This window comes from Vanessa tameamea, chromosome 7, assembly GCF_037043105.1.
Source record: "Vanessa tameamea isolate UH-Manoa-2023 chromosome 7, ilVanTame1 primary haplotype, whole genome shotgun sequence".
Taxonomy (NCBI): domain Eukaryota; kingdom Metazoa; phylum Arthropoda; class Insecta; order Lepidoptera; family Nymphalidae; genus Vanessa; species Vanessa tameamea.
This window is the reverse complement of record NC_087315.1, coordinates 8,668,947-8,686,003: the sequence shown is the minus strand read 5'-3', so window position 1 is coordinate 8,686,003 and position 17,057 is coordinate 8,668,947. Positions and strand designations below refer to the sequence as shown.

Below are 17,057 nucleotides of genomic sequence, written 5' to 3'. Positions count from 1 at the left end.
TCATCAGTATTTAGGTGCCAAAAATGGATAAGGATGATGACATCAAGGCCAGGTTTTACGAAGAAGTTACGCAAGTCCTATCTAGTAAAGTGGTAACTATGCTACCGCGTTTCGTCTGCCCGAGAGGCCCGGAGGCCCGATCCCCCCCCCCAAACATGATGGTTGTGCAGAATTTGGTTACATTACCCCAGGAGGATACCATCAGCAATTGCGGTGGAGAATCCCTCTTTGGGCATCCATGCTCAGGACGTACACCACCTGAGCAGGGATGCCCAGGCTGCCCTCCGAATTCTGGGGGGGGGGCAATTTTGCGCTCACCACTGTTCGGGGCAAGCGGAGCAGGCATCATAAGGCAACCCCTACCACCCTCACTGTGGACTTCTGCAACATAAGGGGACTTAACTCCAACTTGAACGCCGTTCACTTTCACCTTGAGACGGCGAAACCGGCCTTGCTCTTTCTTACCGAGACCCAGATATCTTCTCCTGCGGCTACGACTTTCTTTTCTTCCTTCCTACCCCGGGTATAAATTGGAACATTCCTTTGTACCACGAGCTGGGGTGTGCGTTTACGTCAGAGTTGATATCTGCTCTCGACGCCTCGACAGCCTTGTAGAACAGGACCTATCGATTATCTGGCTGCGTGTAGATTGCGACGACTATCCGCGAATCTACGCGTGCCTTTATAGGTCCCATAGCGGTAATGCCGAAACCGACCGACTGGTCGAGCACGTCCAAATGGCTACAGATTCCGTGCTGCAGTAGATCCCAACCGCAGAGACCGAATGGCTTGGATCACGCACTACCGATCATGCGGGTAGATCTGTTCTCGACTTCGCTTTAGTATATGATTTGACACAACTGGTCACCTCGCCAACGCGAATACCAGACGTGGAGGAACAAACACCTTCCCTGTAGGACCTTCTGCTGACTTCCCATCCGGATAGCTATCAGGTTATCGTCGATCCCCCTCTGGGCTCGTCGGACCACTGTCTCGTTCGGAGTACAGTGCCGGTTGCGCGGTACTCAAGACCTCATTTCGAGGGCTGCGATGCCGTCGCGTGTGGCACTACAAGTCAGCAGATTGGGATGGAATGCGGTCCTTCTTTGCATCCTACCCATGATGACTCTGGATGACCGAGGAAAGTCACCACCAACAATCCCGTGGTGTGATAACACGATGCTGAAGGTTAAATTACGGCAAAGTGCATTTCGTTAAGCACTTCTATCCTTTGATATTGATAAGTCGAGTGGACCCGATTTCGGGTCAGACAACAGGTCATACAACAGAAGTTCTTAATTGTCAGATCCCAGTCGCTTTGGCCGAATACGGTTGGGATAGGATAGATTTATAATATATTATTTAGGAAATATATTATCTAGTAAACACATTTCCCATTATTATTACTTACGATATTGACGTTGCTTTGTTTGATGAAATCATTTTGCTCTTTTGTTCATTATTTAAATAAGAATTAATTATGAGGGTTGGATTAATATACATTACTTTATAATATAAATGGTATTAATGAAAGTAATTTTTTTTATCCTATTCATATATACACAGTTAAAGAAAAATAAAAGTATCAGAAAAGATTATAACACAAATAAAAAAAGAAACTGATTTTTTTTACTTTAACTTCTTCAGAATTTACGTAAATAGGTCAGAGGAAAAGCGAAGTTAAAATTGCCCCGAATCACGAAGTAAATTGATTAGCCCTTTGAAAGCGAGGCGTCGATGTGGACGACGCATTAATTGGGATGGGGACGGTTCTGATCGATCAAATTTTGCATTCGCTTAGCCAGAACCTAATTGATAACCATGCCTTGATGATAAGTATAATTTATTGGTAACAGTACTAAAAATAACAGAGAAAATTAGATTAAAATGAAATTTTGATTTAGATCGTATCCGTTTCTATTAAGTGTAAACATAAAAAAAAATCATTGATTTAGTTGTATGTATTATGAGTAAGTGCTAATTATCGTGAGGTTATTTGCATAATCGGTTGAAACATTGACATAATAAAGTTGTTGCGCATATCATGTTATCATTGGATTATGCTTTGTTATATTCAGATAGATCTAAATTTTTATCGGTACTTATTTTTCATATTAAATTAAAGTATTTTATTATAAAAAACAATTTAATACATATTGTGATACTCATCATCCTATTTTCATAACAATAGCTGTTACGAGTTCGATTCCTTTAAGTTTACATGGAAATTTAATAGAAACTCAAACTCAGAAATGTTTCGTCTTATTGGTGATTTTTCTCTACTTATTACAAACTAAACTTTTTTTTTTTCTCGCTGGAAAAACGCATTACGCGCTTCCCCCACGTGATGGAAAGTGGGGGTGTGTGTGGGACTCCCCGGAGCCCTGGTCGCCGAGTGCGCCCAGGTACGCCGGGTTTACCTACTAAAAAACCAGCGGTACCCTCTCCATCTTTCGGCGGGCGCCACGGGATCGCTTGCGTATGCTACCGTGACGCCCTGACGGTCGGCCCGCCTGTGCGGGCCTCCAACACCTAGAGGGGATTACGAACTAAACTAGACCAACCCATTATAATTTATATTAACGATAAATTATAATATAATTAATTTAAGTTCCTAAATTAGATATGATAATCAATATTATCGTTTGTAAAATTTCATTAATGCTACCTTTGACACTGGCTTAGTTTATATATTAAGATATTTTTCATTTTATATTTTGTGTGGCAACCCTATCCATCGGTCTGTCGACTCCAGCTCAGTAATCGGTGTAGGTAATTGCATCCGTTCTAGGCGATCTGTTCACTGCTGTACCTGGGCTGCACCTTTGTCATCCGAATATAGCTTTATAGCGCGGACCGTTATTGCTTGGTAAATTTTCTTTTCAACATGCTGTAAAGTGTCAGCAAATATTTCACATTGAACTCTTGGAGACGAAAAGAGTTTCAAAAATGTGAACGTGTAGTTTACGAATTGGTTGAATGCTTTTTTTATAAGTCATATAAGATAAATTATGCGAAGTCTGTTTTGTAGTAGTTAAATTAAAATATATATATATATATATTGGAGCATATATTTATAATATAATATTTTATATTATAAATATATGCTCCAATATATTTATAGTATAAAATATATAAATGTGTGCTATATTTATTTGAAGAAATAAATTAAAGTTATTGAATTTTATCAATATCATATCTACTTTTAATTTTGTTCTTCCTTCTTATTATTATAAAAATTTAAAGTTTTGAATAAAATACATAATAATAAAACGAAAATAATAGCGTATGATACGTTATTATTTTCTTCTAATATGCACGTATATATTTCCATAATACGAGTATGAGAAGTTTAATAAAAATTCTCCTTGAAAAATTTTGACGTAGCATGTAAAACATGAGCCAAGAGAATTTTCAAGCAAAGCCTTAAATCGTCTATCGTATGGAGCCGCAATGACGACGGCGATACCTTTTGGCGCGAACCGGCGTCTCTTATATACCTACCGCCCAATATTGGCCGACTGACATACAGATAACAAGAATGTATTCGGTCTTATAAACTTAATTACAAAAATATGCTATAAGCAAAACAAAGTTTTCATCAAAAGCTAATTTATAAAAAAATTAAAAAAGTTTGATGAAATATTCGATTACATTAAGTGGTTGTTACTATATAATAAAATGTATTAAAAAATTAACATTACAGTAAACTGTTCTCATAAGTAAAATATCACAAAAATAGTGAAATATTACGAAAGATGTTTATGCTCTGAAATTTCGAAAGACCTCGACGGCGGTATGTATTTACTCTTTAGTGTGAAGGCGAGGTTACATAAATTCAATTTGAGCACCTCAGAGAGCTCTGCAAATTGCCTCGTCGACCAGCAAGCAGAGTTAACCCTTTGATGTCGATCACCGCCATTCCATCACCCAAACGTTTCGTGAGGTCATTCCAAATCATGAATTTTTATTCCACTCGTAAAGCGGAATGTATAAATATATTTTAATTAACTTAAGATAGGATGTATCTACGATATCATGTAATGTAATGATTTATAATGTAAATAATTATTTAAAACGATGTTTCAAGTTGTTTAATAAACATATAATAATTGTTAGGAAATATAATATTTAAAAACGTATAACTTATTGGTTTGCCATATCTGCAGTTGCATAAATAATTCTCATAGTGTTTGTAGAGCCGGAACCTTGTTTCCAACCAGAAACCAACACTATGGGATCACCTATTCTAATAAATCCTTGTCCCATTGCCCATTTCGTGCAGAAATTTACGCGGCTGTCGAGATCTTGCTGCCAGTCTGTAGATGGATCAGCTGAATATTTAAAAAAACGGTGTACAATGATTAGTAACATATTTTAATAATTAAATAGACTAACTTGCTTTTTCAATTAGGTATACCATCGCCCGTATATAAAGCAAGATGAAAGAACGAGTTAATTAATATATTGTATCTATTTATGAATTGTAAATAATATATTGTGAAATACGTGGTTTAGGAAAATACGGTATGTATACAATCCAATTGACATATTTGCACTGAGAAATAATTAATAATAAGATACCTTCGTAAACAAGCGGTATAATTCCTCTCCACATATGTAGCTGCCTAGCGATTGCTGCGTATCTGGTGACAGCTATGATCGGACAGCGCGGTCTGTACTTCGCTACGACTTGAGCTGATTTTCCCGACGAGGTAACGACGATAATTGCAGCTGCCAAGGATCTTTGTGCAGCCATCACCGCGGACAATGCGGCGCCCGTTGTTTGATCACAGGGAAGAGGAGTCTATATGTTAACATTATTTAAATTATTTTAATATTTTTTAAATATTATAGGAACTTATTTGAATAAATGCGTGTTGTATTTTATTATCAGAAATACTCCGTTTAGGCAAGAAAATTATTTACGGGCTTTTTCTTTACTGGTTGGAATTCTTGGGTGATCAGATATGTCTTGATATGTATAGAATATTAATATATATATAAATAAAATGTTTAAAATATACTATATAAAATGTTTAAAAACCTTTTCAATAAAATCTTCGAAAATTTGCTTGGTCCATATGCATGCTTCTGCTTCCTTACATATTGTAGCCATACATGCCACGGTGGCTGCCGGATACTGACCGACTGCGGTTTCCGCTGAAAGTACCAGGGCATCAGCGCCGTCTAGGATACAATTTCCTATGTCAAGCAATTCCGACCTGAGAGGTGTTTCGTTATAACGCATACTACTTAAAAGATGTGCACTTACACAAATTGGGATGTTTACCTAAAAACATTTACAAGATCAGTATATAATAATATATATAAAACATAATATTTACTAAAATAGGTTATTACTTTATTTGCTCGTGCAATCATATTTTTCTGCGCTATTACTAATTTTTTAGGCGTAATGTCCGAGCCCAATTCTTGTCTTGTAATCATAATGCCATTAGCAATCTGAAATGTTTGAAGTTATGTAAAGAATTTTGCATATTAGGCGTATTTAGAATAGCTGATAATTTAATCACCACAATAACATAATTTTAATGTAAAAAAAAAATAAACATTTCTTGACGGCCCCATCATACAACATAGGGAAAACTATATGAATAAGAAACCATGTAGATTAGAATGGCTGCACAAATATTTGTCATGAGAATAGAACCTGTCACTGTAAATAGCCGTGATGTAATTCTAAATATTATTATATCTATCACATTACTGAGATGTGATTTCAGGTGGCGTAGAATAAACTTTTCTTCTTGATGGTAGAGCTTTATAGCCCATTGTTTGACACGGGGCCATTATAAATTCGACTATATAACAATACTCTGAATATAGAATGCGTTGCTGTGACTCAGGTTAAAAGGTAATTGAGCCAGTGTTATTAAAAGTACAAGGAATAACACATTAGTTCCCATGATTGGCGGCGGGTCTATGGGCGATCTGCCACCAGGTGGCAAGCTTGCTTGTCTGCTTTCCTGCATTAATATACGATTGTATGAAATATACTAGCATATATTCAGGTTTTAGTTATAAGTATTCAATATAAGTTCGTCAAGGTTTGTGATTTGAGGAGAGTGGAATAGGATTTGAATAATAATGGCAAGAAATTAATTCACCAAACATATTCCTCAGGATCGAAATCAGAGTGGCGATTAGTCTTAAAAAAAATTGCTATATATTTATATGAAATTGAAACTGGAATTTTACTTGAAATGTCGTACAACACACTATATCCTCACTTCCAATAAATGAGATAAGGACAATCGAATGATGACTATTTGTAACAGATAGGATTTTAATGTACGTAAAATTGCCTTTCCCGTGTCTACATTGATCTTTATATAAATGATAAATATACTTTGTTAAACTAATAACATAAACATGTAAAAATACTTCTAAGCGCAGAATATATCCCGTAATGCAATAATATCTTAATCATACGTCAGAAGTTTGTTCTACTCGCATAATGCAATGTAGCACTTACTGATAGAATGTCATCGAAGTTGCGAAAACCTTCGATAGTTTGGATGTTGGCGACAATAGCTATTTTCTTTCCTTTCTCGCCCATTAAGTGCCTGAGCTCAGTAATAGCATTAGCCGAGTTTACGAAAGACGCGATAAGAATGTCCAACTGAAAAGAACTGACACTTTATTACATTAACTAATTTTCGTTGGTGAGTTACTTTGTATACAAAAATGGAAAATACTTTAAATGGGTGTTTAAAAGGGTGTTATGAGCTATTTTCTTGTATTAAGAGTTTTCAATTCTACCAAGAAAAACGACAATGAAACCCTAACACAATATTTTATATTATTTGTATACCAAACAAGCAATATATTATTTAGACTTATTGTTATATAAGTATTTCCGTTTTTAAATTAAACAAGTGATTACTTACTTGATTGCGTACTGCCATTTCAATATACATTTTATCAGTTTCAGTATAATTTGGCATATCGAATGTTACATTGGGTACGAAGACATCTTTGTATGACCCAAGGAAACCACCTCTTTCGATTTTACAAGTTAAAGTTGTTGAGGATATCATTTCAACTTTGAGCTGTATAGTCTCATTGTCTAATAAAACGTAATTGCCTTTGCTCATCTGCTCGGCAAAGTGCATGAAGTCAACATAGACGGTATAAGTTGAACACCTGTCTTTATAGGTTTCGTCTGTTGTTAACCGGACTACTTCTCCTGCGATAAGTTCCACGCTATCGCCGTAAGACTGTGAATAAAATGGAAACACATGCATTTGTTTGATAAAAGCTCTACAAACTTATAACTGCTGTCTCTTAACGCAATAGGAATTCGAAACTATAATGAGATTCTGTTTATTCAGTTTACCCCAAATTCGAAATTAGAATTTGCGTGAATACAGGTTTGCGTTTTGTTAATGCATTAACTTTAATAATGTTCTATTGGTTTATTTATTTTTATTTAAATTAATTTCATAAGGTCTTAAGATTTACGATGCTAATACTGTGTAATACAGGAAATATAGGAGCGATTATGTCAGTCATAAGGGATGGGTACAATATCAACAAACAGTATAGTTGCTAGGCGGAAGAATACACACACACATAACCAATAGACATGTGACATATTAAGTAGTAATTATAATATGAAAATAGTATAAAAAAAATATTTCAAAGAGCAACCTTAAAAATTAAAATTAGTTTTCAATGCAAGATTCAATAATTATAGTTTTTGGATCTGTTGTTTAAAGTAAATACCAAAAAGTAATTAAAACAAATAATTAGAAACACACATCCGAAATATAACCAGTTCTTATCTTTCGGCCCGGCAGTCGGGCAGCAATGGCTAACGGAAAAACTTTTTCCATCTTTATACTGTAGTTTTTTGCGGTCTGACGGATCGTTTTAATAGTGTCCAAATGTTCGTCTTTGGTTCCAAAAGATAAATTCAGTAGAGCAATATTCATGCCAGCTGACATCATTTTCTCCAAAACTTCGACATCAGTGGTCGATTTTCCTTTACAAAGTAAAAATAGTTATTGAGATAGATAAATAGTTATATAGTGTAGTAAACAATTCTCACTGCTAGGCTAAGACTTCCCTTTGGGGAAAGGTTTGGATATTATTTTATCACGACGTCAAGTATATAAAAATCTGCTTAAACACCAAAAACAATTTCTGGTCAAAAGGTTGTTCACTAATTTTCATTGTTAAAATTTAATAAAATTGTTGTTCTTTTATTATCCTACGATCTATTGTATACGTAGAATTTTCACACGGAAATATAATTTCTCTTTTATAAAACACAATGCTTCCGAATTATAAAACCTACACGGAAATACGTAACTAATAGCAACTGTACCAAAATTTGATATTTCACACAAATGTTTTATATTAATTTTATTTACGGGTACATTTTAATTATTTAATGCTCTCTGGTACATTCGTTCTTTTATTCTGGTTAGCTTTATTTACGTATTGATGTATCATAATGTGATATATTTATATAGTTAATATCTATATTATACAGAAACAAGCAACTTATTTGTTGTATACTATGTATTTTTGTATTCAACATGCTTGTTTCTGTCTATACCTCCGTTTCCTTCTTCTTAACCACTGAATGGTTTTATTACGGTTTTCACTAATAGAATAAGCGTTACACGAAAAAGGTTTGTATATCTTATTTACTTGCGTGGTAGAGTTTTGTACAGAATCCATACTAATATTATAAATGCGAAAGTAACTCTGTCTGTCTGTCTGTCTCGCTTTCACGTCAAAACTACTGGACCGATTTAAATGAAATTTGGTACACAAATAGTCTAGAGCCTGAAAAAGGACATAGGCTACTTTTTATTTGGAAAAAAAGCTGTAAGGGGTTGAAAAGGGGGATGAAAGGTTGTAAGTTGTTGAAAGTATTCTCATTAGGACTAGAAGCATAAAACTTATATTTTAGTCTGTATACTTATAAACTAACATATCATGACAACCACTAAGGAGCGAATTTTGGAAATTCTACCCCTAAAGGGGTGAAATAGGGGTTGAACGTTTATATGGAAGTTCGTAATTTTTTAAGTTAGAAAAATGAAACTTTATTTTTGGGATACTGATTAAAAATGAGTAGATATTTATTATTAGATTTGATAGATTATTTAAGTGTTTTTGCATATTCTACCCCTACGGGGGTGAAATAAGGTTTGAAAGTTTTTATGTAAGAGTTCATTTTTTAAGCAAAAAATATGAAACTCTATTTTTGGGATACCGATTAAAAATGATTTATTACGTATTTAAGTGTTTCTAGATATTTTACCTCTATGGGGTTAACAGGGGTTGCCATTTCTTATATAGCTTAGTCTGGAAGTCCGTCATTTTTTAAGTTAGAAGCATAATATTTTATTTTTGGGCTACCGATTAAAAATGAGTTGATTCGCATTTAAGCGTTTCTGGATATTCTACCCTAAGGGCTGAAATACACACCAGTGTGGTATACAAAGAGGTCTTAAATTTACGTAATATTTTAAGTTAATAGGTAAATATATTCATATTCTACGCGAGCGAAGCCGCGCATAACAGCTAGTTTACTATAAATCCTTGCGATCATTGCGAATCCTAAACGATAATGCATGAAGACTCTCCTTGTTTCACACTATTGATTTTAATAAATTAGAAGGCATGATAGCTCCGACAAGTCAGAACGCGATGGCGTACATTTTTCATTGATAAGTGATAATATAATTTAAAAATAATAATTACGGTTACTTTTATTTATTTGTTACAAAATCATTGTCATAATATATTCAGTTGCGTTTTATTTTGTGTTTAATAGTTATTTGAGACATATTACATTATATTCGAATTAACACATGAATTAGAATGGGAAATTAACAGCCTGTGACTTAAAACATTATATACTATAATTGAAATGTATAAGAGAACACAGATAATCTCTACTTGCCACGAAGTGTAACCCGAGTTGTTCCCTTGCGACGCGGGAACAGATGACTAGTTATGTATAGACATGTTATCGTATAATACACTCGTAGCATACATATACTGAGAAAGTTAGTTACCCATCGTTGCTATAATTCCAGTTAGTCTCTGACAACCAGCTGGTGATTTGATGTCTAAATTTAATATGTGATCTAAAGGTGTATGAGCGTGCGCAGCTGGCAGCTGCTGTCCCGGTAGGTCCATGGCATCATACTAAGAAATATGAAGTTAACCAGTTAGAGTCAAAAGATACTTAATATGCATAGTGAATTTCTACGGTTGGTATTTACAATTAAAACAATGGTTTATCTTCCTACAAAGTATTTTTAGAGGTACACTTATAATCAGATTGTTGAACAAGTTTGTCTTCTTAAAAAAAAGGAAAATGAGAGGTGTCTTGAGATACCCGGCTTTGCTTTCACTCTATGATTTAATAAAACAAAAAAAAATAATAAGTTGAAATAATATTATATATAAACGAATATGACAGAAAGATACAGAGAGAATGAAAAAGATTCTCTCGGTCACCTGGAAAGAACTATTTTTAATGTAAACCGTAAGTCGCGTAAAAGAACTTCGTTCGAATAATAAATTTTGAAATTCTGCCACATATCGTCTCCACTAACACGAATTGAAGCAGCGTGGTGATATAAACACCAAAAATCTTTTCTCCAGGAGGAGAGGAGGCTTTTGCTTAGTTGTGGCAGATTTGCAGGATGTTGCTGTATATTTAACTTGTAAGATATATTACATTTAAACATCAATTTGCTTTTAATATTTGTATTTTGCGACAGTTAGTGCTGGCTGGGTGTGTCTTGTTAGTATCCCGCCAACTTTGCTAGCACGTCGTGTCGTTGCTTCTAGTTATTATTTAACTATTGTTAATGTTCCCTTAGCTTCTGTTGAGAGTTTATTTATCATTGATTCTATTAATGTAATGAAACAGTAACTGTAGTCTCATTTTGAAAATAGTTTTTATTTGTTAAATAGTTTAATGAGCTTTAACAGTGATCTGATGTATGGACGGATTAAGAGATAATTTAATTGGACATTATGGACGAGTAAATACTCGTTTTATAAATATAAAATATGATATTTCTTTTGTATATATACGGGCGTTTAATAATGTTTCCATATATCTGATTATTTGTTTTTTTGTACATGAAGTTTCTCGATGTAAAGATTGACTACACATAAATAGACAATATGTAATGAAATGTATATAAATAATATTTAACTCGTGTTTCAGTTTATTTTTACAAATATGTACGTTAATCTTTATTTGAAATAATTTAAGATGGTATTGTAATTGACTATAAATTTACCTCATCAAGTTTTTGATCATCTTCGGTTGGCCACACCATTTTATTTGATAGCTTTTATTAAAATAAATTACTAATAATAAAGTGATAAATTATAAAAATATATTCAATAACTCAGACGTCATTAGCTGCCGTCAAAAGCATAAAGAGTATATTGACTGATAACGTAAGAGGTATAATATTCGTTTTAATCTTTATGAAATATTGCATTTTCTCTTACAACCTTTATTTTTGAAATTTAATTTTAAATAATGCCGGTCTTTATTTTGTAAAATGTTTAATAATATTAAGTAAATTTTTTTTTTTAAATGATGTGCTTTTTTTGTAACTGCAAAGATGACTCAAAGAATTAACAAATGAAAGGGATACCGGACAAAATACGAATGTCTGCTCATCACAAACAAATGAATGTTGCGTACTTTCAAACGTACGAAGTTGAATACGGGTGGGCGTTGATGCTAGCCTCAGCTTCACTGGGGAACAGGTTTAGGCGGCTATTTGACACGATTTGAACGATTTTGCGCGTCCGGTCTCTGTCGGAGCAGGCGGTGGCTCAGGGTGGCATGGCGTTGGCAATAAGTCTCGATATCGTAAACGCATTCAACACGTTGTCCTGGGACGCTATCAGGGGGGCACTTGTATACCATCGTGTGCCTCTCTACCCGCAGCGATTGTCGATGGCTATCTGCGCGACAGGTACATTTCGTACATGGAACAAGACGGTACAAAGAGCTCGCCGAGCTTGGGGTGAACATCGTCGTCGGTAACGCTTTGGTGACTCTAACGTCCATGTAGCTAGGTAAATGAATTACCTGGGCCTCATCCTAGACGGTCGCTGAGGCTTCGAAGAGCACTTCGAAGCACTTCCTGCTAGGCGGAGACGACGAAGGCGTCGTCTCGACCCTCCCCCAGCCCCGCAGACGTCCAGGGCTTAAAAGATAGGACGTGACCCTGGGGCCGTGGATGCGTGAGGTGGGGGGGACCTCACGTTTCCTATTTCAGACGGCCCTGAGGAGGACGGTATCCGGGATGGCCTCGTGCTGCCGTACGCACTAACGAAGAGTGCCAGGGGCGAGATCACCATCGCCCCCGAGGAGAGCTTCGTCGAGCCACGAGCGGAGCACTGCACGGGAGGGGCCGCGGATGCGTTATATTGGCACGATCCCGCAGCCTCTACAATCCGCCGATTTCCAATTGCAGTGGTTTTAGTGGGTAGGAATCCCACATAACCAGGTTTCCCCACCCAGGGATCCTGGTACCTTGCTGAAAGTTTCCATTGCGTGATAAAAAAAAGAAGTATTAATTTTATAAAACCATGATATTAAGTTTTTCTATATACTTTCTTTTTGAAGTATAACTTTTATTTGTGTAAAATTTTAAAATGAAACATTTATGATGCAAAGTTTCACTTCTGTTACATGTACCGAGTTTTGCACGCAATTATTATTTTATTCTAATATCTCTGAACTGTTTGTAAATACACAAGCATAGGAACATGAAACAAAAATTTGAATATTGTATATTTTAATATTTTATTTAGATATTTATTCTAAATACAACTCAGAGTGGAAAGGATTTTCATCACCATCAGGACATCTGAAAAGAAAAATGTTCAGAATTATCTTAAAGAAGAGCAATATTAACTTATATCAAATTAAATAAATTGATTTGGTATATCGCAAGTCGTTGACGTTTATAAATATGTAAATATGTATGTATGTATATAAATTGTACATTCTTATTAATAATTCTGATAAAATAATAATTAAGTGTTTCTAAATAATTATTTTATTTTAATACAAATACTTACTCTACTGTAGGTTTGTTGGTAATGCTGACTTTCCAAATTCTGACGGAATCACAAAAGGAGCTGAACTCGGATCCTCGTTGAAGGGTTATGTATGTATCCCCATACAAAAGCCATCTTCTCTTGACTGCATATTCCACGCCTGAGAAGATACGCGCTGATATATTCTTGTCCCAATTGTTATGTTGTTCCCCTATGTTATAATATAAAAAGGAACATTAAAATTTTAAAACTATTATACATACATTTTACAAGTTACTGTGAAGCATTGATAGAGATATTTTTCATAATTAAAAAACTGACATAAGTCAGACCGAAGTTCTGAGTGTTTTTTATTACAAAGTCATTCTTTGAAATATTTCTCTTATTCACATAACTTCACTTGAATATTTGAAATGAAATTCAAATTAACTATCTGCACCACTGTAACTTATAAAAAAATATTCATATCCAACCATTGTACATAAGTGGCATTATGCTTCTGTAGATTCGAAGATATCGCATCACGCGTACGTCAGTATTAATCGTGATTATCAGACAGGACGGCCTCAGCCAATGCAAGAATCTGATCGTTTTGCCGCTAACCGTCGGTATTATAATCACCCGGGCGTTTGTGTGATTAGCAATAGTAACACAAGACATAGCAGCGGCCTCCGCAGCGTTGACTGGCATTTTAATCTGTACAGAATGAATTATTATAATATAAATTAATATAAGAATTGATTATTATTATTGGTTTTATAATTACCTCATTGATTATTCTAGAGAAGTTTGTCTTGCTTAATGTCAATGGTTCAATAGTATAGCACAGCTCGTTCATCCCTTTTAAAACTTCTACTATGAGATCTGTATCGTAACAATCTTTTAAAATGAAGCCGCTGACTCCCTCCAACACAGCGTTCGTCACATCTGATATTTCACAGTCGATGAAATTACCAGTTTTTAGAGCATTATCAAAGACACCGCCAGATATATACAATGGCTTGCCTGCCTACAACATAATATTATTTAATAATTTCTTTAAATATACTTTATTCATAATTATAATTAAAAAAACCTTAATTGGATAGATGAATAGATTGGAAAGAGTTGTTATTATAATCTTACCTGTAAACATTTGCCTACAATACTTTTTTGAATTTGAGTCATTCGGTATTGTTTTGATACATCTATTTCAAAAGGTAAATATTCTCTAGATAATATCAACCCATCTGTTTCCTAAGATATAATATATTAATTATTCAATTATATGAATTAAAATGTAGAAGTTTAAAAAGAAAAGAGAAATGATAGAAGTAAGTTCGTGAATAATTTTATAAAAGCTGAATTTCTAGAAACAGGATCACGATAACACTTGAATGTATATAAAGAAAATGTATCAACGATAGTTTTTCTATAATCCATAATAAGCAGTTTCGTTTAAATATTGTATGACTTGTGGGGCTACACAGAAAATGCGTATTTGGGACTCAGATCGACAAATGATCGTATTTTATATAATTTATTGGCTGTTCCCGGATAAAGTATTTTTCATGTTATTTATTTTTATGATGTTCGTTTCGTTTTTAATTTGTAACATTTTAGCACCTTTATTATATCATCAATATTTTCAAGGCCTTCTTCAGTACATATGCCGCATAATAAAAATGGTCTTTTTATTTTCATTGACTTAACAAATTGTTTTATTCTTAAAATTGTATTTGGATGACGAACGTAGTTTATTATTATAGTATCAATCTGTAAATAAAGAAAATGTATTAATTCTAATTTCATAATATAAATTATTTCTATACTTATTTTAAAAATGTATGTAGACACTGTTTTTTTTTAAATATACAATATTTGTAATGTTATACTTCTACGAGTATCTATTGGTAAACCAAACTTATAGAACTAGCGACACCGTGCGCGTTTGAATTTAAGCAAAAAGGTATTATTGTAGCGTAAGTTACTCCTTATTACATCAGCTATCTGCCAGTGAAAGTCCCGTCAAAATCGGTCCAGCCGTTCCAGAGATTAGCCGGAACAAACAGACAGACAAATAAAAAAATATGCATTTAGTAAAAGGCGGTTATTTTAATATTACAAACAGACATTCCAATATTATTACATGTAAATAAGAAAGTAACACCTCAACGTGTGCTCTAATGTGTGTGAAGTAACGTTTATATTCTTAAACATATTAATAATTTTACGAAAACAGTTATGAAAAATGCTCTATCTTACTTGATATTCTAAAGCAAATTTAATGATTTCTATATCTTTCTTTGTTATCAGTGGTCTTGAATGTTTTATGTTCCTAGTGCACACGCTACAAAGGCTTGTTAGTTTGCCGCCTTTCGCGACAACGCATTTAATTGACTTATCATCAATTACACCAGTGCATTTTAAAACAATTTCATCAGCTGCTAACGATATTTCCGTTCCGGCCTTCACATCGACCACCAAAAAAGGATTATCAACAAAAATCCTCTCAGCATTGCATTTGTTAAAGTACGAAACGTTTTGTGTCAAAATAATTTCAGAGTTTTTCTGCAGTGAAATGAATTCACTTTCCTGGAAAGTTTTAATCATTTTAAATAAAAAAAAAAAAATTCTATTGACGTAAGACATTGTCTATTTAAAATTTAACTTGTGAGTCTGTTGATTTATACAAGTATTTATTATTCTACGTAGTAAAACATTTCTATTTTAAATACGTAGTTATATGAAGTATGTAGAATGTGTTTAAAAATATACTTGCAGATTCCAATAAGCCTGTTTTCACTATACAAGTCTTCAACTCTATACAAGTAGCTATTGGCCAGTCTGTAAGATTATATTTTTTGCAACACTCTCTTGCTGCTTTGTCGATTTTCCCCAGTAGTCTTATTTTATCTCCCATAGTACTGCTTGACATTTTAAATTTGGCTATATTCATGCCAGCTTCTAGCATCTTCTCCACATCGACTGTCGTGATTTGTGAATCAGCTGTGAGCAAAACAACATTAAAGCATTTGATTCGATTTTTAACAAAAATATAATAAAAATATTAGTTTGCTTTGCTGGATTATTTGCCTATTCTTTATAGTCTTCGAGTTTTCTCCAATAGGCTGCTTTAGTGCAGATAAGCATTTGGTAGAATTTTGCCCAACACGTGTAGGTTACGTTATGGTCCTTCATCGATGAGCATAAAAAAAAGAATGAACTACACGAAAAAATGATTATTGTCCTATTTTCAATTCGTGATTGGATTAAGATTTACGTGTACAGTCCGCTGTGTGTCTCAGCTCGACAAGACAAATTGTGCCTTATTTAAGGAGGCTTTAACAAGTATTTTAGTTTTTTAACACTAAATTAGCAACAAATAATAATATGGTATACCTAACGTTACGATTATAGGACATCGACGAAACCTAAAAGGCGCCTGCTTTAAAATTTTAGGATCACTAAAATTGACATTGTCATAAAATAATTTTTCAGGTTTTTTAGTCCCCATAGTATAGTTACTTTTATTTTTATTCCCTATTTATTGTATTTTTATAAAAATCAACGGTTTTAGTAATCACAAATTAAATATAAATAGTTTCTCTTGACAAAAAATCTTTATAAAATATTTCAAGCATTCTATACATGTCATTATGTCATAAACAACATCTGTGCTTTTGATATTCGCCAAAGAGTTCAATTAAAAACTATCATAAAAATGTATCTTCTTTTTGGATAATACATTTAAAGATAACTTTAAAGCTTTATCAATTCATGCAATTTCTATGTAGGAAGGACTTTATTTTCTTTAAATATTATGTTTTGGAACTTATGAGTAATAAAATCATTTAAGCAAGATTTATTATTATTAGCTATTAATTTAATATGAGTAGACCAATTGCCATTTAAACTAAGTGATGGTAAGTGGTCACCGCTCATAGAAATGGACACTAAAATAAATACTAAAAATTAATATA

The 17,057-nt window shown here is 33.7% G+C and overlaps 2 protein-coding genes across 2 annotated transcripts; both read right to left on the bottom strand.

The window, feature by feature from the left end:
* Positions 1-4,109: 4,109 nt before the first annotated feature.
* LOC113401316 (pyruvate kinase-like) lies at positions 4,110-11,348 on the bottom strand. Its single transcript, XM_026641170.2, has 9 exons — positions 11,310-11,348; positions 10,065-10,197; positions 7,788-8,011; positions 6,915-7,244; positions 6,500-6,646; positions 5,365-5,466; positions 5,048-5,293; positions 4,585-4,807; positions 4,110-4,334 (listed from the first exon to the last, which is right to left on the bottom strand). The coding sequence occupies exons 1-9, from the start codon at positions 11,346-11,348 to the stop codon at positions 4,147-4,149; spliced, it is 1,632 nt and encodes a 543-aa protein (XP_026496955.1). The 3' UTR covers positions 4,110-4,146.
* A 1,502-nt stretch (positions 11,349-12,850) lies between these two features.
* Positions 12,851-16,591, bottom strand: LOC113401317 (pyruvate kinase-like). Its single transcript, XM_026641171.2, has 9 exons — positions 16,477-16,591; positions 15,857-16,083; positions 15,340-15,669; positions 14,701-14,850; positions 14,221-14,331; positions 13,862-14,104; positions 13,569-13,791; positions 13,117-13,306; positions 12,851-12,902 (listed from the first exon to the last, which is right to left on the bottom strand). Exons 1-9 carry the CDS (start codon positions 16,589-16,591, stop codon positions 12,851-12,853), a joined length of 1,641 nt encoding a protein of 546 aa, XP_026496956.2.
* Positions 16,592-17,057: the final 466 nt, after the last annotated feature.